Below are 26,578 nucleotides of genomic sequence, written 5' to 3'. Positions count from 1 at the left end.
CTACCCTGATACACCCCGCACGCCCCACTGTTATTTTATCCACTCGGAGGATGCTTCAGAGAGTGGAAGGTACTCTTAACCGTGCATGCTCTCGTCCTGGTAGTCATCGTTGGTAAAGGAATGACGCCTGTGCAATTGTTTTTTCGTATTCGGCGAACCGACCCTCTCTCCCCGCTAGCCGTCCCTATCCCACGAGCGGAGAGGACTCGAGCGGCTCGCGACACTGCCGGCGGATCGCGTTCTTTTTTTCGGTTCCTGTTTATCAAACGAACCCGTTGTCTCGTTACGGTGGAGTCTGTATCCGAGTCACTGGACCAAAATGGCGAGCGTCCTTCGTACGAGTCACCGGTACAACGCACCGTATCGGAGGGGGAGGCACGGGCTGGTCTCGCGAGGAGGAAGAGGAAAAAAGAATCCCATACCTGGAGGCAACCGACGGACTCTCTTTCATTTTTCTTCGTTTCCTTTTCTTTTTCTCTTCTTTTTTTCTTTTCTTTCCATTCGCCTCGGAGAGTCATCGTTTCGTACACGAAGAGTGCTCTCGTTCGAATTTTCTTTCTTTCATTTTTTTTTTTACAGCTCCGCAAAGATGTAAATTACTCTTTCAATTCCGTTGAAACGGATTCCGTTCGTCGGTGCGACGGTGCTCACCGAGCGATCCCGAGCGACGACGTCGGGCGTCGCACCTAAAACCGGCTTAAAAGACGACAATTAGATGACGTGGTCGTAGTCGGTGTAACCTCGACCGACGGATTCTCCATATTCATGGGAGATCAGCGCGCGTTTAGTCGGGGCGGGGGGAACCACCGGTAAGTTGATCAAAGGCTCGACTGCGATGTCGAGGTCCTCACAGCCCCTGCGAACCTTTCGCTCTTTATTACTCAAACAACTCCCGGGCACCCGTAGCTCAACTGTACTTTTCAAATAATGACCCCGTCATATTGTATACCTTTGCATTTTTGCATTAACAACCGCGCGCTTTCTTTAATGTTTCGAGCTCTTCGCGAGGGCTCCGTATCGTTTTTGCTCCGTAGGTGAGGACAGAGGAGGGGTTTTTTAGGGGGCACGCGACGAAACGAAAGCCGAGTTTTCAACGGGACTGTCGTCGTCTCTTCTGCGCGACGAACCGATTCCTTACGGGAAACGAACTTCGTCACCTTTTCCGGTCGCTTTGATCCCGACGATACCAAATTTAACGTTGATCCACCATCGAGGAGGAACAGCAACATTTCGAGGTAGTTCTTGCAATTTTTTGGGAATTTTCCATCAATTGGAAAATTCATGATTTTCGACCCCTCGCCAAGAGCTCGAAGAAAAAGAAAATTTTCCAGCAATTATGTCATTGGAATCGAACTGTTCCAACGATTGTGACCGAATCTGTTGTGGAAACCTTGCTTGGAGAGATCGGTAACAGTGATCCCTTTTCGAAGATATTTACTGCTCTACCAAAAGCCTCTTGGATCTAGAATAACAAATTGATTCGAACTTTTGACCGTTTTCATTCTCGCGATTGTTTCACGTTTGGAACCGAGACGATCGTAATCTTTGTATTTTCGAATGTTCAACACTAGTACGTTCAATGGTGAACGTACTCCTATTTGTATCAGAGCACGTAGGTATCTTCGAAGTTAATCGAGGAAGGAGTTAATTAATTTACGAGTTTCATTGGTTGTCTACTTCGATAATTGTCCGCGAATATTGTAGGCTTAGTTAACGATCGAGTAACTTTAAAAGGAAGTTCGAAACAGGTTGAATTAACCCCTTTGGTAGTTCTAGCGTTAAACTATCGAAAGATTCACAGTAATCTCCCGGGACTAAAAATTATAGTCTCTGAAATTGACCGTTTGTTCGTTATCGTTTATTTACGATCGAGAGACAACTCTATCGTTGATACTATGCTCGTTTCATTTTCGACGCTATGCTAAAGTAAAAATAACGATACACGGAGGAAACCATCGATATGCGAATATATATGTTAATTTTATTCGTTTAAGATCTCGTCGACTTCAGATTCGCCTCTTTCTACCAATCGTGCGATTTCTTCGTACGATTATGACATTTTATTATCGCTTTTTTTTCACTCGTACTCTCTGTTTTCCTTGAACGTATTCTCGATAAAAGTTTCACCATTTTCATAGTACCGTCGGTATCGATCAACGTTCACTGATCGTTTCAATGTGTACGTCTCGTTCTGTTGAATCAACGTTTAATTACGCTGAAAATTTTACAGCGTTTCTAAAAAACGCTTCGCAAGTAGTTTTCACATTGATGGATGCTCTTTGAACGAAATACGATCCTGAAGCTCGTATTTACCTCTTTAACGATCGTATCGCGATACGAGTAATACAATCGTAAATTTTGTTATTGTACGTGGTTGACGCTTGTTAAGTTTCAAATAATATACCAATGGTTCGTCACCATTCGCTTGTATTTTATTTTTATATTCTTAAGAAGATGTTTGCTCGATTTACAACACAGAAGAAATGACCTACCGACAAAATATTTTCGTTGAGGTAAACTAGCACGCACACGTACATACACCCACCTATTTACGTTACGTATGTAAATAGTATAAACGGTAAAGCAAAGATGTTACGATTATGTCGTTTGTTCCAAGAATACCCACCGTACAATGGCGTAGTATCGTAAAGCTGGTGTATGCCGAAAATGTTTGTTAACGATGCGTTTAATTTTTATTCGCGATAACGTTTACAATCGTTACTGTACGATTCTCCCTCGACGATCCTATTCCGCTTGCGAACAAAATAATTATTCTTCTTCCTCTGGTCTTTCATCCTTTCGTTTAACGTTATAACTGTTAACGATTTATTATGTTCAAACAATGTCCAATCGAGTACGTCGATAAATGGAGATGAAAAGCTGCTAGTTGCCGATGAAACAATTAACGAGCTGTTTGTAGTTACTCGCGAAATTTCAAAGAGATGCGTTTTATTTATAATAACTGGCTCGATAAGTTTTGTCGTTCGATAGGAAATGAAGCTATTAGGTTCGTCGTTTTATTTTTCGAAAGATGGTTCGATGAACATGCGCAAAGTTTCGTGTAGATCTGTCGAATCGTGTGTACATTGTAATAGGTTGCTCGATAAATTTTGTCGTTCGATAAAAAATGGAGCTATTAGATTCGTCGTTTGATTTTTCTAAAGATAGTACTACCGTTTGATGAATATGTGCAAAGTTTAATGTAGATCTGTCGACTCGTTCGTATATTTACAATTGTTCAAAGTCGAAGTGTCATAGTACTTTTTTTACAATGGAAGAAACGACGAAACTTATCGAACAAGCTAATACATCCGATAATGTTGCATCGTGGCCGAAATAACTCACGTCGGTTATTATAATGTAACTCGTTATCGAGAGATCCGTGTAATGTTCTATCTTTCTCGAAATCGTACCGTCGGCACGAAAGAATTAACAATTTCGCTTCGACGTAGTCGTTTTTCTTGAGACACCAGTTACGTACATACAACGGGCGACTATAGTCGTTCGTCACGATCCTCAGTACATTTATCCCTAACGTTCAATTTTTCAACGTTTCGTTAAAGTAAGTTTAACTGGGAAATTAGAAATATCATTCCTACCGGTCAACGGTTTGGCTATTCTTTTTTAGGTTTTCTTTTCAGTTCCAAAAAGAACTGTCAGACACTGTCAATTGCTGTATATTTCTTTATCCAGACTTTATATTCTCGTACGAAAAATCACTACTGAATACGCGAGATATCGGTGTGTTATAATGAACTATATATTACGATCTGAACTTTATAACGCGTTAAAGTAAGTTTAACCAGGGAATTAGAAATATCTTTCTTCGAGGAAAAGTTCTATTTTTCCAAAAATCGTTGCTAGAACAACTTTTCTTGATCCAGATCTAAACGTTGATGACGTAATGTTAAGAAACTCTTCGTATGAACGATGAGCTTAGAAAATTCAAGATCGTTTCACACGTTGAATATTCGATCCCAGACGTCAATCATTCGCACGAAGGACGCTGCGTCGAACGTGATAAGTTTCAGCGAGGATTTAGAATAAATGGGAATTATTTAAATCATTAGTTTTAATGTGCTTGGTACGTATACGTGTTTGTCTTTCTCAATGTTCTTACAGACTAAAAAGAACGACTCACACCACAGGTTCGTGCAACGCTCGTTCTTACACACACACAAACACACATTCATACTTCCATACACGATACGTATGATAAACTTTAGCAAGAGTTTAGAATAAATGAGAATAAATTAAATTATTAGCGGTTTTAATGTACTTGGCACGTACACGTGTTGTTGTTTTAAATGTTCTTACAGACTAAAGACTAATGATACACACTGCAGGTTTAGGCAACGCTCATCTTTACACACAGACACTCTCATACTTTTATACACGATACGTAGATAACAAAGACAAGGATGTTACCGACCTACAGTTGATTCTAGTTGTATTTCTTCGCAACGTGTATAATAAAGACAAGAAGGATGTTATCGACCCACAGTTGATTCTAGTTGTACTTCTTCGCAACGTATATAATAAAGACAAGGAGGATGTTATCGACCCACAGTTGATTCTAGTTGTATTTCTTCGCAACGTGTATAATAGAGATAAGGATGTTATCGACCCACAGTTGATTCTAGTTGTATTTCTTCGCAACGTGTATAATAGAGACAAGGAGGATGTTATCGACCCACAGTTGATTCTAGTTGTATTTCTTCACAACGTGTATAATAGAGATAAGGATGTTATCGAGTCAGAGTTGATTCTAATTGTATTTCTTCACAACGTATGTAATGAAGACAAGGACGTTATCGACCCACAGTTGATTCTAGTTGTATTTCTTCCCAACGTGTATAATAGAAATAAGGATGTTATCGACCCAGAGTTGATTCTAATTGTATTTCTTCTCAATGTATGTAATAAAGACAAGGATGTTATCGACCCACAGTTGATTCTAGTTGTATTTCTTCGCAACGTGTATAATAGAGACAAGGATGTTATCGACCCACAGTTGTTTCTAGTTGTATTTCTTGACAGAACGCAACGACCGACCCGGTGTTTGAATCTTCAGATCGTGGAACGTATTCGAAATCTTTCGAAACGACGCGAGACCGTACGGCAAACAGGTGTGACGTTGCCAGGTTAAATTCGAGCGAACGAGTTTGACGGGCCGGTGTCGTTTCCGCTGTTCCAGGGAGAAAGAGGTGGAACGAGATCTTACATGTCCGTCGATTCTCCAGTGAACGCGAGACCACACGGCCGACACTCCGGGAACGGATTCAAATGGAATTAAACGCACTTTTCCCAGCCGTGGCGCGTTCCTCTGCACGTTTACACGCAGACAGGCGAGCACACTCGCGAAAAGGGCGCAGCGGCACGCCGCCATTTAATTACGCCTTGAAAAGGTTGGTAGACAGAGAGGTCGGGAGGTCTGTAGGTTGATACAGCGGTAAAGGCCGAATGTATACTTACTTCCGTCCTTGCGGACTACGACCGTACCTCCTGGCTGCTTCGCCCAGTGCAAACATGGATATGAAAGGTTAAGCTTGCCCCTTTGGCAAAAGCCTTCCAGGACTTCCGTCCCCGGTCGTCTTTCCGTCTGGCTGCGAATCCCCGGAATGGCTGCGATAAAATTTGCTCTTCTCTCGTGACGTCGGCCCACCGAGAAAGAGAGACGTACCGATTACAGTGATCCTGCCAAAGCCACACCGCCATCATGCAAATTGAAACTGTTCTCTCTGTGCACTCCGCCCTCTTCCTGGTTCCTTTCAGCCGCGTCTCTCCGTAAATATGTAAATAACTTTCCTCGCGTCGCGATTCCCCCCTCCATCGTCCCTCCACCAGCTCCGACCCGTCGCCGGGTTATCTCTATTCCTCTCTGTTTATTGTGACGCGCGCAAAGTCGCAATTAATTTGGGCCTCGAGTGTCACCTGTCTCTCGTGTCTCTTTTGTGGTCGTTTCGCGAGTAACTCGCTTCTTTCGTTCGTTTCGTTTAGGTCGAACGAAACTTCAACGTTCGAGTCGAGCACGATGGAAGCAGCGTTTCTTTATTCGCGGTTCTTTGCTCGCGATAGAAGCTACGTCACACCTGATCGATAATTCGAGAATCTTGGTAAAAAGAACGCGTTCTTGCACGACGTAACACTGGAACGAACGAATCGCCGCGAGAGAGAGAGAGACGGGGTGAATCGCAACCACGAATTTATACGATTCGACAGCTGTTCGGGCGTTCGAGCGAGCGATTATTCGAGCGGGTTCGAGAAACGATACTCGCTCGAATTAATCGCACGTCCTTTCGAAGAATGGTGTACAATAATCTGTACGCTCCTTCAAGATATTTCAAGTTTACTCGCAATTACGTTTTATCCTAAACGGGGATGAAACTACAATTCTTGTTTCCTTAATTCTGATTCTATTACTCGCATTTGCACTTTGGCTAATAAATACTCTGTATCCTCCGCTAAAATTCGTTGTCAGTTAAAAATCTCTTTTTTCTTTAATTTACCCAACTATGTTTATCTTTCTTTATAAATCAATGGATTTATTGTCTGCAAATGCTTCGTATCTCTCAACTTTTTCAATGTACCTTTCGCTAAATTTCGTTGTCAGTTGAACAATATTCTGTAATCTTTTTTCTTCAATTTAGAAGCACTATGTTTATTTTTCTTTATAAATCAGTGAGTTTATTGCGATAAATAGTCTGTACCTCTCGACTTTTTCAATGTACCTTTAGCTAAATTTCGTTGTCAGTTGAACAATCTTCCGTAATCTTTTTTCTTTAATTTACTCACTATGTTTATCTTTCCTTGCAAAACAATGGATTTATTGTCTGCAAATGCTTTGTATCTCTCGACTTTTTCAATGTATCTTTAGCTAAATTTCGTTGTCATTTAAACAATATTCTGTAATCTTTTTTCTTTAATTTAGAAGCATGTTGAGAATGTTTATTTTTCTTTATAAATCAGTGAGTTTATTGTGATAAATAGTCTGTACCTCACGACTTTTTTAATGTATTTTTAGCTAAATTTCGTTGTCAGTTAAATAATCTTCCATAATCTTTTTCTTTAATTTACTCACTATGTTTATCTTTCTTTGCAAAACAATGGATTTATTGTCTACAAATGTTTTGTATCTCAATTGACTTTCTCAATGTATCTTTCCCTAAATTTCGTTGTCAGTTAAACAATCTTCCGTAATCTTTTTCTTTAATTTACCCACTATATTTATCTTTCTTCATAAATCAATGGATTTCTTATCTGCAAATGCTTAGTATCTCTCGACTTTTTCAATGTATCTTTAGTTAAATTTCGTTGTCAGTTAAACAATCTTCCGTAACCTTTCTTTTTCAATTCACTCACTCTGTTCACCTTTCTTTGTAAATCAATGGATTCATTGCCGGTAAATAAATAAATAAATAATGTTCCACCGAGAATTTTGCCCGTACGAGGAAATATATTGATATTCTCGGCCGATCTGCATTCCTCGCGACGCTCCATCGAACAGGGGCGAAGAATACATCGAATTACGACAGATCTCGAAACGGTTGTGTCTCGAGGACGTATGAATTTTTACACGCTCCGATACCCACCTACTTTTTATCCATACTCCGTTTCACAATCAAGGTAGGCGATCGATTCAATGGAAAATATGATTTCGATGCACGCGAAGCGGAAGGTATTCGGCGTTTGTCGGATCCGGCCCACTTCGAGCGGATCCTTGCATTATGGGATTATCATTACGTGTGCCAAATACCTATTATGGCTCGTAGAGGTTTCTGGTACGGCATTCAAGAATATCGGCTAAGGCGATTACACTCGGGGCTACCTGTGTTCGATGTTTTCTTTTGTTACGCGTTTTCGACGAAATCGCGGTGTCGTCGATCGTGACCACGACGGACATCCGGACGTAGATTATTCGAAATGATGATCTCTCGCGATGTAATCTTCGTTTATCGCGAGAGGAGAGCAATTGGTATCATTTTGGTTGCACGCTCGTTTCTAAGACGTGCTCGGTAGATGTTTCTGGCAGAAATTTTCGCAAGATCAACGACGTCGAAGAGAAAATCTACCGGATGAACTTTATCGAAGAATTCGATCGGCAAATGTGGAACGAAACGCAGGAATATTACCACTCGCGACCAGACCTGGTATTGTTTATTACATTTCTCTGACGAACGATTATCATCGAAGCAGAGATAACTCGCAATACTGGAAAATGTATTTGGAGAATCCCTTCTTTTCTGATACTTCGAAAGGATGTTTAGCTGTCGTACTCACAGTATTCGTATTGTATTCATTTCAATTTGTTTCCATCAATTTTTATCCAAACGAATAATTCTGAGTGAAAAAATAATTCTAATTAAGAATTCGATTAAATTGTTCATTCGTTGCGCGCGAAATATTATTCAAAGAAAATCCGTGGTTAAAGCAAAGGCTTGGAAAATTATTCCTGATAACCGATTTGAGTGGATGTGGCTTTAAAAGGTTGAGAAGAGTAAACAAAGAGTGAACGGATCAATTTCTTTTGAAATTTTCTACCCCTCGTACCAGTCGAGAAGATGCTGACATCTGGTTATTCTGGAGGGTAAATTGGCTCGTACCGACCGCGAGAATTGGGGGTGGAACCACAGTCGGTAACCTAGGCAACGTACGCACCCTCCTGGAAGCATTTACCCCGAGACTTACTAGCAAACGGTAAATTTCCAACGAGAGAAATAGTCGTACCCTTCGTATCCGACGTTGACAAGACGAGAAACAGAGACCGATCGTCCGTAGGTACCCTGAAAATTGCTCGGAGCGAAAATGATCGTGAAATTATCCTATTTGGGTAAAAATAAAATCTTCCTATCCCCCAACCGGACGTAGAATCGTTCATTTGAATGACTCGCTCGGTAAGCATCGGTGTCGGTGATGCGCGAAAGGTACACGATTTCGAATAAATTGTTCAGTCGTCGTAAAAAAGTGAAATTTATCGTCGTTCCATTTATTCTCCGGCAACACGTATTTTGGAAATTGACTACCGGGCCGGTAGTCGATCGTTTCGAAAGTATTACGAAGGATTCACCGGTACGGTACGTCTTCGGGAACGAAATGGACGACATAAACGTAAACCGGAAGGGCCGGAGAAACTGTTCGGGATAACTGTCCGCTAGACCGAATGGAAACCTAAAAGTAAATTTATGTCGGTTGGCCACTCAAAATGCTAATGCTGAGCGGGAAATATTAGAGCGACCCCAGTCTGGCAAATACGTCAACATCAGGCTCGCATTTTCCCCTTACGTACGAGAGTATCTTATATTTCGTTGCTGCTCCTACCCGGCGACAGTAATAACTCGCGCATCGTAGATGTTAATTATGTCTCTCTCTCTCTCTCTCCCCGCTTCTAATTAAGAGTTCGTTAAGCCGGGTAATTAAAATTGATAAACCTATATCGCGACGACTCTGCTAATTAATTATACTTCCAATCTTTTTCCTTCCTTTCCCACGCTCCTTTATTTTTAGCCTCGGAAAGGGACACTGCGAGCAAGGAGTTACCGATTTCGATTTCCGCGAGACGAACACCGGACAACGGGAGCGCGAAAAGGAGGTGAGAACTGATAACGTTTTATCGTCGTTTCGATACATCGTCGCGTTACGATAAAATTTAATTGCGTTAGGGAATCGATCTGCTTATCTATACGTGAGAAAATTCATGTAAGTTTCGGACAAGATTCCGCCGCTGGTGATAAACTCTTCGGTTCGTTTAAATGCTTTCCTCTTTCTTCTGCACAGATAAACATCGCGACGAACCTCGCGTAACTCGATGTTTCGTAACATTGTAGCCCGCTCGAGATTCGATTGCAATAAAAACGTTAATAATATTCCGGTAACGAACGCTATCGATACTGTTTAAATTATCGCTCGCGTAACGGGTCTACAATGTTTACATTCGGAAAATTATTAACGGATATCGGAGAGGATCAACTATGCAAATTGTGCGTTTTATTTGAACGTAACGTAAAAATGGGACCCGCTCCCTCGATTTTATTCAACGGGACGGTTATAACTTTCGGATTCGATGCGTGTAAAATACTGGTGTACCCAGTCTGATGAATTTTAAACGAAATATCTGCCGCGGTTCCTGAAACGAAACAAATCTTTCAGGGATTTCTTTGTGCAGTTTATTTACGATCTGCGAAGCGTGCATTAGAATTTCTTGATGCGGTTCGTTCGGTTTTACGACGTCGAATGTAGAATGTAACGTTTTCAAGGAATGGAATTAACAACTTCCTGCTGAACGAAGGTAATGGTCGACAAATCGACAAGAAGATACAAGTGAGTTTCTAATTCGATGCAAATAGCTACATTACGAGCAAGTAGTATTTTTCACCGCGTGTTTAATCCACGGAGAACAGATTTCGTGGAGGTCGAAGCTGAATCATTTCTGACACATATCGAAATCATGCGTAAATAGATTCCAAAGTGTAATTTTCATTTCCTTGCATTTTATGAATAGGTTTATTATAGAGAAAATATATAGGTTTATTATAGAAATTACACATAAAAAGATTCCAAAGTGTAATTTTCTTTTCCTTGCATTTTATGAATAGGTTTACTGTTGAGAAAAGATATAGGTGTATTGAAATATAGAAATTAATAGAAATTATGCATAAAAAGATTCCAAAGTGTAATTTTCTTTTCTTTGCATTTTATGAATAGGGTTACTGTTGAGAAAAGATATAGGTGTACTGAAATATAGAGATTAATAGAAATATAGAAACATAATAGAAATTATACATAAAAAGATTTCAAAGTGTAATTTTCTTTTCCTTGCATTTTATGAATAGGTTTACTGTTGAGAAAAGATATAGGTGTATTGAAATATAGAAATTAATAGAAATATAGATACATAATAGAAATTATGCATAAAAAGATTCCAAAGTGTAATTTTCTTTTCCTTGCATTTTATGAATAGGTTTACTGTTGAGAAAAGATATAGGTGTATTGAAATATAGAAATTAATAGAAATATAGATACATAATAGAAATTATGCATAAAAAGATTCCAAAGTGTAATTTTCTTTTCCTTGCATTTTATGAATAGGTTTTCTGTTGAGAAAAGATGGTAGGTGTATTGAAATATATTTATTAATAGAAATATAGAAATATAATAGAAATTATGCATAAAAAGATTCCAAAGTGTAATTTTCTTTTCTTTGCATTTTATGAATAGGTTTACTGTTGAGAAAAGATGGTAGGTGTATTGAAATATATTTATTAATAGAAATATAGAAATATAATAGAAATTATGCATAAAAAGATTCCAAAGTGTAATTTTCTTTTCCTTGCATTTTATGAATAGGTTTTCTGTTGAGAAAAGATGGTAGGTGTATTGAAATATATTTATTAATAGAAATATAGAAATATAATAGAAATTATGCATAAAAAGATTCCAAAGTGTAATTTTCTTTTCTTTGCATTTTATGAATAGGTTTACTGTTGAGAAAATATATAGATGTATTGAAATATAGAAATTAATAGAAATATAGATACATAATAGAAATTATGCATAAAAAGATTCCAAAGTGTAATTTTCTTTTCTTTGCATTTTATGAATAGGTTTACTGTTGAGAAAAGATATAGATGTATTGAAATATAGAAATTAATAGAAATGATGCATAAAAAGATTCCAAAGTGTAATTTTCTTTTCTTTGCATTTTATGAATAGGTTTACTGTTGAGAAAAGATATAGATGTATTGAAATATAGAAATTAATAGAAATGATGCATAAAAAGATTCCAAAGTGTAATTTTCTTTTCTTTGCATTTTATGAATAGGGTTACTGTTGAGAAAAGATATAGATGTATTGAAATATAGAAATTAATAAAAATATAGAAACATAATAGAAATTATGCATAAAAAGATTTCAAAGTGTAATTTTCTTTTCTTTGCATTTTATGAATGCATTGTAGAGAAAAATGCTATTGTAGAGAAAAAACATGTAGGTTTATTATACAAAATTGATAAATTATTATAAAAGTATGGGTTTACTACAGAGAAAAGAAAGACCAGCATATTTATTCATTTTTTCAATCATTTCTACACAAAATTATCGTTATTTAAATGTTTGGTTATTCCAAACGTACGGAAAAACTCTTGAAATACTTCGACTGCTATGTTGAATATCTGAAAGATAATTAACGTAAGATCGGCAAAGCAGCTAAGGTTTGACAAACAGGTGACTTCTGCATCGAATGGTAAATTTGATAAATAAATTACTTTCCACCAATTTGGAGACTCAAATGACACAGATCTGCCGCTAAGTTTTCTCTGTAGTAGTTTTACAAGGATGAAACTTTCGATTTTAATGAAATTTACGTATAATACAGTTCTTGGAAAAATATTTGACACGTACTTTCTTTAATCTGCTATTATTTGTATTTAGGGGCTAAAAACCACCTTCAAAGTTGAGGACGAAAAAGAATTTAACGCGATAAAGTTAACATTTTTCTGAATTATCACATTTGTAGGAATAGAACAAATATAAGGAATATTTAATAATCGTTATAGAGAGTTTTCAGGCAATTGCGTTTTCCATTGTAGTTTCTGTCACGCGGTTTTAAAAATCTTCCCTGTCTTTTCAACGAGAAAAAATACCGTGCACCTTGTCTACCTGTGGCGACAAATTTTGACAGCCAATGATTAATTAACAATAAGTTATTCGTAGTACAAACAACTACTATGTTATATATTTTTACAACTGTTTGCGTACGCTTCAAAAATTCACGTTTCGCATTGAAATTGATTTTGTTGTATCAACGCCAAATTTTATTAAAAGGATCAAACAAAAATTTTCAAATATAAATATTTTCCGTATTAGTCCATGGTTTGTATTGGCAAATTTATAAAGATGAGAAACAATGAATTGTATAGAAAAAGTATAAAAAGAGAACATCTTTTTAATATATTATTTAAACAAACCGATGTTTCGCAAAACTGTTTGGAAGTTTAAATTCGTTATTCAAAAGTACGCAGTTTTTGTTTAAGCAACTTTTTTCTAGGTTTCATCGTTTTCGAAATATCGAGAAAAATACATGTCGAATATTTTTCTAGGAACTCCATTCTATGTAAGTTTCGTTCAAACCGGAGATTCACATTTATGCGATATCCCTTGTTAGTTGTAAAACTGATCAGGACTGGGAACAAGTTTTCAAAGAGTTTCCTTGAAAATGTCAATTTTATATCGAAAGATTCAAATTATGATTCGATACTAAAAATACTCTATTGTTATCGATGGCATTGCTTTAGAGTGCAAACGGTCATCAATTGTGATACAGAGATTTTAATCTACGAACCAATAATAACAATTCTTACGAACACAATTCTTCGAGTACGAAACGCGTTATCTTTCTCTTCGCTCGATCGAATACGAACTTTATCTACCACTATGAGGCAATCGTTTTGCAAGATCACCTTGATCTTTCCGTATCGAAGGACGTATCGATCGCCTCGTTGCAAAATCACACAAAAAAAAAGAAAACAAGAGAGAAATTCGATACGCGTATCGATTTTCTCGAAGACGAGAAAATTTGGAAAATCTCTTCTCGGATATAGAATCGCGATGTTACTTTCCGGGACAATGTTTCGTACGGAGCTTCGAGTACCAGATCGATATTGTACGTCGAATTCGCTTCGCGTTCCTGTACAAATAAAAACGAAATATCTCGCTACAGAATTTGGTAACGGTGATAAGTTTATTGACGCAACATCTTGAGAATTGGCCGAGGGAATCCTTCTTTCTCAGCGAAATTCTTCGGGTTTGTGCAACGTCCTGTTTCCCATGTACAGTCACGTGTTGTCCTGCCGGAAGAGGATCCCTCCTTTTGTCGAACGTTGTCGACCGTTTTGTCTCTGACGCTGATTTCAATCGGTCCAGTTGTTCACAAAAGACTTCTGTGTTGGTCGTTTGGTCGAGTTCTTATAGCAAAAAGGCCACGAATCCTTACATATCCTACCAAAATAAACAGCACGATCCACTACGGTTGCGAACTCGATTTGACCTGTAACGAGAAATTCTTTCGAATTTAACGCACCCACTCGTACGTTCAACGTCACGAAAAATTTATTTACTTCTCGTCCCTTCCGGCAACTCGATCCGTGAACGAACACGTTCGACTTCTGGAACAGTTCGCGTTACATTCGTCTCTTAATCAACTCTCTTTACCGAAATCGTTCGAGTGCCATTGGATGCCGGAATAGTGCGCCCTAATTTCGACAATCTGATCGTCGACACGTTCAATTTGTTTTATTAACGTTATTATCAACAGTTTGCCATTGTATCTCTTATTTCAGCTATACTATTTAAATCGATCGATATTGGCAACACCGACGATCATTATTTTAAACGCGATAAAGTCACGAACAAATAACCCGACGTGGGAGAAAACAATTTTAACGCGAAACAAACATAGCGATTCTAACAGCTGTATACGAAATGTTTCGTTTTCGTTTCGTTGATAAATTTTCGGAAAGCGGCTTTACGGCTTCCGTTGGACCGTATTAGAACACGGGCAAAAAATAATACCTACGAATACGAATAAAGAAGTCTCGTGTCGGCGATTCGATCGTATAACGCGACTCGAATCGAGTTTTCGAGAAAATTCATCGTGCTCGTTGAATTTTAACAATCACAGGTTTTATCCCGGAACGGGATGGTACGTTAGAACGAAACATCCGTGTACATATTTCATACCATTAATAGAATTTGCAAATCGTTTCTAACAAATTGTACACGGATATTAATTTGTTTCGTTACACGATTAATCCTATTAATATCCGGAACGAACAAATTGAACGCAGAAGTAAGTAAATATTTGATCGAAAATATCACTACGAAACGAGAACGCACACGTAACCTGTAAATTGAAGCTGCACACGTTCCCGAGCGACACACAGATGTTTCCCATTTATAGAAATATGCAGTTAAATAACGGTGTTCGCGTTGAATTAATTCATTCGTTAGTCGAATTTTCGTAAATACGTTGTTCTCGTATCCTTCTTTTCCCTTTTTTTTCTTTTTTTTCTTTTTTTCCACCGACTCGTCACCGAAATAATCCCGTTTGGTAATTAGCGCAATTATTACTAAATAAATTATGCCCGCTGAAGCCGTGTCCCGGCACGCCTCTACGCCGCGCGAGCTAAATACACCGGGTTGATTAAATCGAAATAAATTGCTCACCCGAACACAACGTGGCCCTCCCACACTCCTGTGACTCGCGATTTCGATCTCGATTCGTTTCGACGAAAGAACACGGATTAATCTCGATTAAAGGACGTCGAACCTTTCGTATAATTCTATCCCGATTGAATCGAATCCGAATTAAATAATCCGATTCGATGAAATTGCATTCGATTCGAGCGGGAAACGTCGACGCAGCGGGGGACTGCAACAGTGCAACGTGCACACATACGGAGACGGTCGAGGTTTCGGTGGAGGACGATTACGCGAGCGTAAAAATGACATCTGATTATCGGTGTCACGTACCCGGGGTTCCGTCTTTAATTAACGAGAACCATGAGCGTGTTGGAGGGGAAGGGGGGTGGTCGGTCACGTGAGCCCCGACGTCGACGCGTTCCAATTATCTGGGTCGGCTTGTGCAAGGAGAAGAAAGATTCTTCCGATACCACGGCACCGGCGTGTTTCGGTCGATTTGAGATTTCCTCGATCAGTATGACAGCGATCGTAGACGGATCATCGTCGTCGGCGAGTCTCGCGGTACGAAACAATCCTCGATTCCCCGCAACGGAACGTTGCCCGCGATTTGAAAAACGTCCACCGTGATTACGCGAAGAACGAGCTGGTGAGTTAACGAGTTTCCCTGGAAATTCCGCGAAATTTCGCTACGGGTTCTGTTCTGTTTTTTTTTTTTTGGTTTTTTGCGGGGTGGTATTTTTTTTTTTCTTTTTTTTCCTTTTTTTCCACTCTCTCGTACCACCGCAGTTCGGACCGCGCGTTGAAATTTCACGGCGCTCCGGTTTCCGCGGAACGCGAAATCGACGTTATCGAGACGTAGAAACGAGAGGAGAACGACGAGCGGTCTCGATCGGAACGAGAAGGAGATTCGCGCGTAACCGATTATGCGACGTCCGCGATAATAACCGCGACTATTATTACTGGACGATTCCAGCGTGCGTCGTTCGGAACCCCCTCGAGTGCAGGTCGTCTCGCGGGTTCGGAAAGCGTATTTCGGATAGAAGAAAAGTGGAGACGAAGGAAGCGCGCTAACGAACTACATTGTGGACAAAATAAATCGAAATAAACGTAACACAGATGCACCGTAGCTGCGCAACCTGTCCCCATCTTTCGACCGGAAACTTGTTTATTTTATTTACTGGCTTCAATTTGCCCGAACAGATTACGGCTGCCCTACAAGGAAAATATCATGTTCGGGAACGAATCTCTTTTCGTCTTTTCTATTTCTCAACCCGTAAGGAAGTAAAGTATTGTAATCGAGAAAAATCTTTGAGAAGTTCCCTTCCAATGCTGGTGTATATACGTATATACCGGACTGAAGAGACGGCCTTCGTTTAAAAATTGTTTAAAATTCTCTATGCAATTGCCGCTCGCGTGTACGTGCGTACGTACATTAGCGGAATTGCGTCTAAACGGCCGAACGAATTTCAATGCGACTTTGTATTTTAGTTTCACGTTCTCTTCTCAAGTTTCGATTCAATTCCTCGCAACATGGATGAACATGATATATAAATAAAAATTATATACGTATATTCGTACAAATATATAAAAAAAAAAAACGATTCGAATCGTTTTAAAAGTGACTAAAATTACACGCGAAAGAGTCGAGTAAGATTTCCTCGATATTCGCGATTTTATTCGTTGCGTAATTTAACCATATTTCTTTCCTCGCGGAGTATCAGTTTTCCTCGTAATAAATCCAGCTTCACTCGCGAACAGCAAAATACGTATGCATTCGCGTACACGTATTTGCGCTCGATCGTTTCGAATCGTCCAATCGATCGGATCGCGCGTTACTCGGTGATTGTATTTAATTCACGGTGCCGTTTAAATTTTCGTTTCCTTCGTATCGCGGGATCAACGTACTCGTTTCCGTTTCTTTCGATCAGCGGCACGATTTCAAAGGGGGTCAGTACCGTTGCGTCCCCAGACGTAATCACTCCGAACACACGCGCCAAGGCGTTTCGTTTGTAATTCTCTTTATCGTTGTCAGCAATTACTATCGCGACGTTGATGCCTTGACCGTTGGGTAAACATTTTCGAGCATCGTTGCCGAGAGTTTCCCAGCTCGCGCCAAGTTATCCCGGTCGCGTGCACCGTGAAGAAATTACGATGGAATATCTCGCAACGAGACGATACATCGATCTGTTAACGAACACGAGATATCAAGATTGGGGAATCCCGAGACGCAGGGGAAGATATCCGTGTACGGTGTTGGGAAATCGATCGTTGCATCGAGTTATTAGCCAGCCGATTTGCACGCTGTTGCGTAAGATCATCGACGAATTAACTATACGTTGATTTCTAGATTCGTGGAAACAATGGCGGAGATATCGTCGTACCCGTTGAAAAGCATAACTGTCGAGGCACCATCGGTGGATTCCTTGAATACTTCCACGGATATGCAGCCCTTGGACACGAAACGAAGCGTGTACACTATATGCGTTATTACGGCCGATCTTGTTAACCATATACTCGTTATATTTATGACGGTGTTCCTTCTGTACTACTCGATGCGATCTTTCTCGGTGATGGATCTCCATGTAACCCTCTGCACCTTGGGGGTATGTATACAAAATGGAATATTTCGCAAAGTACCGAGTCAGGTCGGGGCAATTCCGATCGTTTCTCAATAATTGAAATGAAATCCTTGATCGTTCACTCGACGAAAATTGCCACGATTATGGAGCAGACTCCCGGGAACGATGTATCAAAAGCGAAAAATTCTCAAGTTTCGAGGGAACAAGCGAGCGGTCGGAATTACCCCGTTTAGTTGCAATCGTGAATATAGCTAGAAGTGAAATGCATCTTCGGTTAACATCGATACAAAAAGTATCGAAGAAAAAAATGTACGAATTTAGTTCCCGTTCGTTTTCCTCTTGTATATATTTGATGGATTACCCCGTCCTTCGTACCGGTACGAATTTCGCGACATCCCGAAGCTTAGAAACGTATCCACCCTGTGAATGTGTTCGAACGTGAATGCAAGTTTCGCATTCGGTTCGGATATGTTTTTCGCGATACGGTAACGAACGCGGTAAGACTTTACCGGGTTTTATTTTTACGTACGCGCGAAACCACCGAAACGATCGCGCGGAAGCAAAACACGAATGTCCACGATGCATCGATCCACCGCTAATACATTCGACTGGCAAGATAGCACCGGACAAGTACAGAGTTGTAACTGTACAGAGTCGCACTCTGTGCTATTTACATCCGTAAACAACGACAAACCACCGGCGTGCAGAATAAAATGAACACGCGCGAAAAGAGAAAATCTAACCACCCAGTGTGGTAAAAACCCACGGTTGAAGAACCTCGCCGATCTTACCGTGCGTCGTATTTCGTGCACCTACTCGAACTTCCGTTTCTTTTTTCATCCCGTAGCATCGATGATAAACCGGTCGTATAAATAAAAGTAAATAGCGCGCGACCCTTTCGTCCGAACAACTTCGTTCCTCGGATATTCGTTCCGCTACATTTTCTTTCGACGAAAATATCCGGCGGTCCACTCTGCGCGGAGCCGAGGAATAGAAATTTTTTTTTCCCCCGAAAGGAAAAAAGAAAAAAAAAAAAAGAAAGAAACGAGCTGAGAAATTTTCGAGCTCCTCCGGTCGGCGGTGAAGAAAAAGCGAAGGAATACTCAACGGAGGGAAAAAGTTCGCGTAACCTTGCCCAAGAGTCTCCTCCGCAGTTCGGGACGATTGCGCGCGATTCAAATTGCTCCATTTATTTTCCACTTACACACACCCTCCCCTCCCTCCCCGTCCCGAACCGTGACGGTGTGCGCGAGATCGAAATTCAAGAATGACCGGGCTCGTTCCTCGACTCCTACCTTCGTAGAGGGTAACCGAGGTGGCCAAAGAAGTTCTAACGACTTGGCCAAACGACTGCAAGTTCCATCCCTTCTGACGGACTCGATCTTACCCCTTTCAGTACGTCCTACTGATGTCGGAGGCCATTGTCGTCCTGGCTGGTGAAAGCATCTTGACGAACTTTCTTACGCGGCGTGCCAAGAGACACATTCACTGGATTCTGCAGGTTCTCGGGCTGGTCTGTATCATCGGCGGTGTGGTGGTAATGTATCGAGTGAAGACATTTCACTTCCGTACCATTCACGCGATCCTGGGCATCACCTCGCTCGTCATTATGGTCTTTCTCGCCGTTTGCGGTTACCCGGTATTCGTCGCCGCGAAACTTCGAAAATTTATCAGACCGGTGATCCTCAAATTCGGCCACAACTTCTTGGGTATAGCCTGCTTCGTGATCGGAATGCTCTCGCAGTGTTACGGTTACGCGTACAATTGGCTGGCTAACATCTCCGCGGTGCCGAACGTTCAATTGATTTGCATAACCGTCACGGCTCTGATCACCGTACTTTCGTTGAGGGGCGCGTTGCTCTCGCTCTATAGACAGTTCGTGATATTGTTCAGATAACGCGTAACCGCGATCTGGGGAGATACGAGAATCGAACATCTCCCGTTGCATCGCGATCGGAGATTTTCAAACTGTCGTTAACGATCGAGTGAACGATCGAGGTGTCCTGTTTACGAAACGGGGTAAGTTTGGGCAGCTAGCGAGGTGTCGAGAGTATCTTGGATCTGTAATCGAGTTGTAACGTACGAAACGTTCGGTTTTTTTTTCTTTTTTTTTTTTCTTTCTAGGTTAAAACGCTAACGCACGAATCGCACAATTTGTCATCTATCTTTCGAAACTTTTGATTTCATCTGGAGCTCCGGTCCGGTCATTTTTCATATCCCGTCCGTGATTCGACCTAGATCCGAAGTTAGAGTTCTCGAATCTCCGTTGTTCATTTATCGCTGCAGTTTCTCCTCGTGCTTTATTTTTAAAAGCGATACAACCTTCGGTAATTTTCTTACGCGTTCGCTTACGTTGAACATCAAAGTTATTTCTGTTCTTACGAACGATTCAAATAAATGGTTTCGAAGTGTAACAACGAATCGTTCTACCAGGCTCGTTTTAATGATTTTTTCGAAGTAATCGACATCTTTTTGTACATTAACCTTTATTTCTCATAGCGTTGAAACGAATTTAATAACGTAACGACTTTGAGACGAGCTTGACAATTGAAAAATGACAGTTGAAGTTTAAAAATTACAGAAACGGTGTAACTTACCTTATTTTATTGCGAGTGCTCAAAGTGTCTACATCGATGCATTTTTTTACACGATAAGAGAAATGCTTCTACTGCATTTTTTATGGTATTTCGATGGTATTTGAAACGTGCTCTGCAACGAGTGCTAATTCGTGGATTATTTCTGACAGATTCCAAGACCCCTAGCTTCGATTTCTTCGGTTGTAGCAATTTTATATCCACTTCCTTCGTTAAGAAATAAATTTACAATTCTTTGTAATTGAACACGCGAAGGATGTTGTTTCGGTACATACCACTCTGCCTACAAATCGCATACTCCGATCACATTTTTTTAGCTTTACCACGAGTCATTATCGCAACAATTCTTTCCTTTTTCCTGTACCGATAGACTTTTCCGCCAAAGTTTCTAAGCGATATATCGAAAGTAATGTTGTTAGAGTGTTTATAACGAACTACAACGTCACACCGATCGACTTGAAGTGAACTCTTGGTAGAATTTCACGAACAAAGTGTTCTTCTCATGTCGACTTTGTGACGGATACGCAGTACCAAAGATACGAACGTTTCGCATACTATCGAAACACCATAAAAAATGCAGTTCGAGCACTCTCTTGTCGCGTACAAAAATGCATCGATGCACGCTGTTGACGCTTCGAGCACCTGCGATAAAATAAAATAAGATGCGCCGTTTTTGTATTCTTTAAATTTCAAGGTCGTCCCAAGGTCATTGTATCGTAGTTCATCGAACAACAACGTCGAACTATGAAAAGGTAAACGTTAATCCGCGTAAAATGTCGATGACCTTGAAAAAAATCATTAAAACGACCTTGGTAGTACGATTCTTCCCGACCAACAGATGCACACTTGGAAACCATTTGAATAACGCTTTCTCGTTTTTCCCTATCGTTCGTAACGACAGAAGTAACTTGTACGTTCAATTTAAGCGAATCGTCGTCTACGTGTGTATACACGTGTGTACGTATATCCTTGAAGAAAGACGACGCGATGAAAAGTGTGCTAGTTGGCCTCCGGTCTACTGCGAAGAGAAACGTTGTATATAAACAACGTCTGCGTTCGTACACGTAACCGTTCCAAGGTTACCTTGCGCAAGTACTTCGTACGTTACAGCCTGTTAACGTTCTCTACGCGTTGAACGTCCGCGAATAAAAGCGTGGCGGGAAGTCTCGAATCGAGGCGGAAACAAAAGCGTGTACGTGTTCTAGGAATGAATATCGTTAACGATAGGTCACAGTGCGATCCCTGATACAAACGCGAAAACGTTTCTCGGTAAACGGGGAAGTCCCGTCGGTCGAACGAACGCGCGTTGGAAAATACGCGTTGCGTTAGCGTAGCTCGCGATCAAAGCGCATAATCGAAGCACAGATGTACCAAGTAATTACCAGCCGATATTCGATGTATCGCGTTTCTGTTTAATCGAGGACCACGCGTCCCTCTGTATCGCGTTTCTTTTTTCTTTATTTTTTCGCCTCGCGATAAAGGTGAGCGTCGTCGATCGACCGTTTCACCGGTTGGGTTATTACCGGGTTGGATTCGAATTAATTAAAACAATTGTCACGGAATATCGAGAAACAGAGCCTTCGTTCGGATTGATGCGCGTTTGGTGGCCGAGTTGAAAGACATTGGACTTGTAATTCCGCTTTATCGACGCTAAACTAGCGAGTCCAGCGTGGACAATCGGATTCGATTAACGTAACGTGCTCGACGCTAGTCTTTTCGCGTCGCAATCTCCTTGCCCGGATGATTAATACGTTCGTTGACACTCGATATATCGGACATCACCGATAGAAGCGTTTCCCCGTTTCCGTGATATTCGCGCAACGATATTTATTCGCACGCGATACCGATTGCGACATCGGTATACGTAGAGGTTTCCGCGCGTTCGATTACGCGCGTGCGCACACGGCACGGAGTAAACACGCGAACAAGTTTTAATTAGGATATTCGATGTGAACCCTCCCTCGTCGTTGTCTCGGTTCGCTGACTCTTTTACCAACGAACCAGAAGGAGATTCTCGGCTTTTCGCGCGAGACACCAACGTAAACACGCCAAGTTTCATTTAATGCGAAACGTTTGTCAGTTACCTAATCTACGCGACCTAATCCACGCTGACGTGTCATCGTACGAACGTTGAAAGAAATACGTATCCTCGAATTTCTCACTGGACGGTGGGGCGCGGTGTTGGTTCGAATTAAACATCGTTATTTCGAAAAGCTTTCAACGGAATGCCATCGTGCTTGACTTATACCGTTTTGTGTCACGGTAATTCTCGATTCTTGTTTTACGCTCTCTGAAAATGTTTTGTTTTTGTTTGCCGCGTTCTTAAATCGCAACCACCGATTATCGCTCGCGGTGCACTTTCCCCGTGAATATTTCGTCGCGTTTTTAAAATCCGCGACCGTGGAAGTAAATAAACGCGAACGAATACTTTTCGCGGACGCGATTCGACGAGTTTATCGATTGGATGTTTCATCGATCGATTCTACGGTTTAAGGTCTTATCGCGTTAAATTGTCGGCACACAGAGCTACGAGGAAACGCAACGAGTAACGATATTTACGAAGAAAAAGTAACTCGTTCCTTGGACGAGTGAAAAGGAGTTTTTGTTTCGTGGCGTGCGAAAATCTTTTTTCTCTCGACGGACAGCGATAGTTTTAAAGTGTAACTAAGTTTATGGAAAACGGAGCTAATACTCTCTCGTTGATGTCGAGAATGAATAAATTCGACAGGGTCGTTAAATAATTCGTTCCGCTTGATTTTTTAACCATCTTCCGGAAACAGAGAACTCGAGACAACGTATGAACGATAATCACGACGGTGAAATGGGGAGAATCGGAAAATGGAAACTGAGAATTTTACCATTCGAGATGAGAAATTCATCGATAACGATTTCGAAATTTCGTCGTACCGCATTGTTATTCTTAGAGACACGAATTATGTAAATGTAATTCAAAGAACGTACAATTTACGTCGCGAACGAATCGTTTCTCAAGTTTTTATTTCTACGATTCTTTCTCTCGTTTCGTATACTTACGTTCGTTCCTTTTCGTTTTGTAACCGGTTCTACGATTAATAAATTATTTAGCGACATTGTAAAATTTGCTTCCTCTCGATACCAACAGCAAACGAATATACGTAACTCCTTTTTTTACGTTTCTTGAAATTATTTATTGAAAAAAAAATAGAATAAAATAAGATATTCGTTAAGAGTTATACATAAGCATTTAGGATAGAACTCCGATTTATTTAAATAATTAGTTTCTACGACACGACCGTGAACGTTGATCCGACAAGGCTTCATCGAAAGGTTCAATTCGCAAATCCGAAACGGTTTTAAAAATGCTGTCGGATCAATTTTCACAATTATATAACGTTGTTTACTTATTGTTACGAACGAATACACCTTTTATATACACAAAAGAGAACCGGTAGTACAGATACGATGTAAATAAAAAGAGTTAGCAAACAGATGAAATACGGCGAGAGCCGGATTAAAAATTTTCGATCGATCCGTTCGCAATACGTTCGATAAATGTACACCGAATTGGAATCGAAGTCGACGTTCTCGCAGAGATTATTGTCTCTATTGAATAATTTCGCGACTGTGTACACTCTTATCGTGTACGTAGTTTCGCGAAACGGTATCGATTTTGGATGTTTGGCGAGCGCGTTAAATTCGACGAGGTTTAACGAGCGTGTCAAATTTATTTGTGCATTAATTAGTCCGAAAGTGGAATCGGTAATTGTTCTACGTCGTTCAAGACTATGTTTAACCGCGCGTGACGCGGGGATTCTGGAAATAATCGCGAGATTCGCGGCTACATTCCCGATCCAATTTCTAATAAATGTACAAAACGAACGAGTAAATAAATTACGATCACGGTACACGTACGAGCACACATCGAAAAATCACAGACGTTTCCTGCAATTAATAACGTTCTCGGGCCACGGTTGTAACGCGTCGGCGTTCGTATGCTAAAATATGTAAAAATTTAATTGGGATTACACATCGAGTAATTGTAACAACGAAAACGGAATAAACGCCCTCGCAATTACGACGTGGCGTGTACCGGAGCGTTACGGAGCTCGTTTCTCCCTACACACACACACACACACACACACACACACCAGCCCCGCCACCCACGCCGCGTAAGTTATTATAAATATTAACGTTATTCGAAGAAGCTCGAGGTAGGTACGTATACGCATGTAGTTTAAACTCCGTTAACGGGGGTTCACGTATTGTATGAATAATTCACAACTTACTGCAAACTTATAACGCATTAAATATTCACGACGCGTCCGTTAAATTCGTGCGGCCGTTTGAATTTTTCATAATACTAAAAATTCCCGGTTACCCCATCGCGTAGCGCCTTTCCGTCGACCCCATGGCGAACTCGCCTCGTAATGTACGCGCAAGATGCTCGAGTTGCACGATTAAAGGAATCGAACACCAACGATTCGATTCGGTGTTAACACCGCTACGCGATACACCGATCCACGAACGAAAACGTTGCTCGTTCCCGACACGGTGTAAAAACTTTCACCGAGCGTATCTCGACGTGTAACCAATGGAACGTGCCGGGTAAATTAATTAGAAATTAACGGGGACAAAGGGAACACTCGTGCACGGTGTCTCGGGGTGGTGATTCTTTTCGAGGAGGAATCGTTTCCGCTTGAAAATGGAGTCGAAACGAAATTGGCCCGAAAACGAAGCCGGTAGGAAATTCGACGCGTTTTTGCGCGCGAATCCGAACGATCGGTAACACCGTTACCACGATTTCGATTATTATTGCTGTACCCACGAACTCGAGGATTGCCTTAATCCCACCGTTTCGTTACAAAAAAAATGTTCCGTTTACCATTGTTATCCAGTTCGTTCGTTTTTTCACCGTTCGATGGAACGATCGAATCGACGATTTATATCGTTGCATTTACGATCGTTGGCCGACCGTGTCCATTGTTTAACGATCGCTCGACGCGTCATCGTCACCCATGCCAGTGCATTGTACCCGAAATTGTAACGCGGCCATCGCGTTTTCAAGAACAATACTTCCCGCGAAGAATACAGGTCGATCGTGTCGGCGGAGACTCGATGCTCGTCGAGCTTATCGTCTCTACGTATGCGCGTGGAGGGTGTCTCGTTTCGCGAGGGGGTCGAAACGGTTGTTAGACCTAGAGAGGTACGATGAACCGTGCAATTTCTGGGAAACGAGTGGTCGTCGTGGCGAGGATCACCAACCAATGGTATCGCAAAGGGGCGTTCTCGACATTGACATTGAAGTTTTTTCCGTTGGTGTGCCGTCTTGCAACCGGTGGGGATTCGTGTCTGTGCGTGACATTGTCCGACAAATTGGAACTTCTTTTCTGCATTTCAATAACCGGTGAATGGTTACTCGTAGAGCAACACTCGCCGAACGAGAATCCGGAGGCTGGATCACCGTATCAGTCTCGATTTTTGGTTTTCGAAAAATACGAGTCTTTGTAAAAAAAAACACACAGGATTTTCGACGAAAATTGTGCATCGCGGGAAACGTTGAAAATGGAAAGTTTTAATTGATCTTCAAAAATGGAGGAGAGTTTCTCGAATACAGTGATGTACAATTTAGTAATTTTCGGTACCGAATAGTTATGAATTAATGTCAAAGTTTCGAAAAGTGCCGTTGCTCCGTGTAGTTTCTCTGGATTATTTTTGCGTTTTTACGAAAAGTTCTTTGTCTAGGGCGAGAACCCCTACCCAGAACTGGATTCTATAGATTCTATATTGCCGCCATGTGCTCCGTTGCTCGCTTGTCTCGATCGAGGGGTTCAATGGGCCATTCACTTTGTGTAAATAATGTTAACTGTTTTTTCAATACTCCCGGGTACTGTCCCGTTTTACGTATGGATACCAATCACCAAACTATGATGTACTTCTCGATCAATTTCAATTAACAGAAATTTCATTACAAATTGTCGAATAGTTAAAAATTCAGCGGGTGGGGAGCTCGTCCTGGGTAAAAAGCTTTTTGTAAAAATGCAAAAATAATGCAGAGCAACCACACGCATCGACACATTTTGAAACTTCGTTATACCGTTATATTCGTGAAACTCTCCTCTACTTTTGAAGATCAATTAAAACTTTCTATCGTTTCTACTTTTTGGTGGAATACCTCGTTATTAGAATACATCGAAAATTCGATATTTTTACAAAAACTCGTGTTTTTCGAAA

The 26,578-nt window shown here is 40.7% G+C and overlaps 1 protein-coding gene across 2 annotated transcripts in view; it reads left to right on the top strand.

The window, feature by feature from the left end:
• Positions 1-15,686: 15,686 nt before the first annotated feature.
• LOC143146908 (transmembrane reductase CYB561D2) overlaps positions 15,687-26,578 on the top strand; it is a 27,289-nt gene continuing 16,397 nt past the window's right edge. Inside the window, exons 1-3 of one of the 2 annotated variants that reach the window (XM_076311650.1) lie at positions 15,687-15,841; positions 17,543-17,798; positions 19,171-19,311. In XM_076311650.1, the coding sequence (XP_076167765.1) occupies positions 17,556-17,798; positions 19,171-19,311 (384 nt within the window). In that variant the 5' untranslated portion in view covers positions 15,687-15,841; positions 17,543-17,555. Of the gene's footprint in view, positions 15,842-17,542; positions 17,799-19,170; positions 23,836-26,578 lie in introns of those variants that run through there. The other variant, XM_076311649.1, reaches the window with a different exon arrangement.

This window comes from Ptiloglossa arizonensis, chromosome 5 (genome assembly GCF_051014685.1).
Source record: "Ptiloglossa arizonensis isolate GNS036 chromosome 5, iyPtiAriz1_principal, whole genome shotgun sequence".
In the NCBI taxonomy this organism is placed as follows: Eukaryota; Metazoa; Arthropoda; class Insecta; order Hymenoptera; family Colletidae; genus Ptiloglossa; species Ptiloglossa arizonensis.
This window is presented reverse-complemented; position numbering and strand designations above follow the sequence as displayed.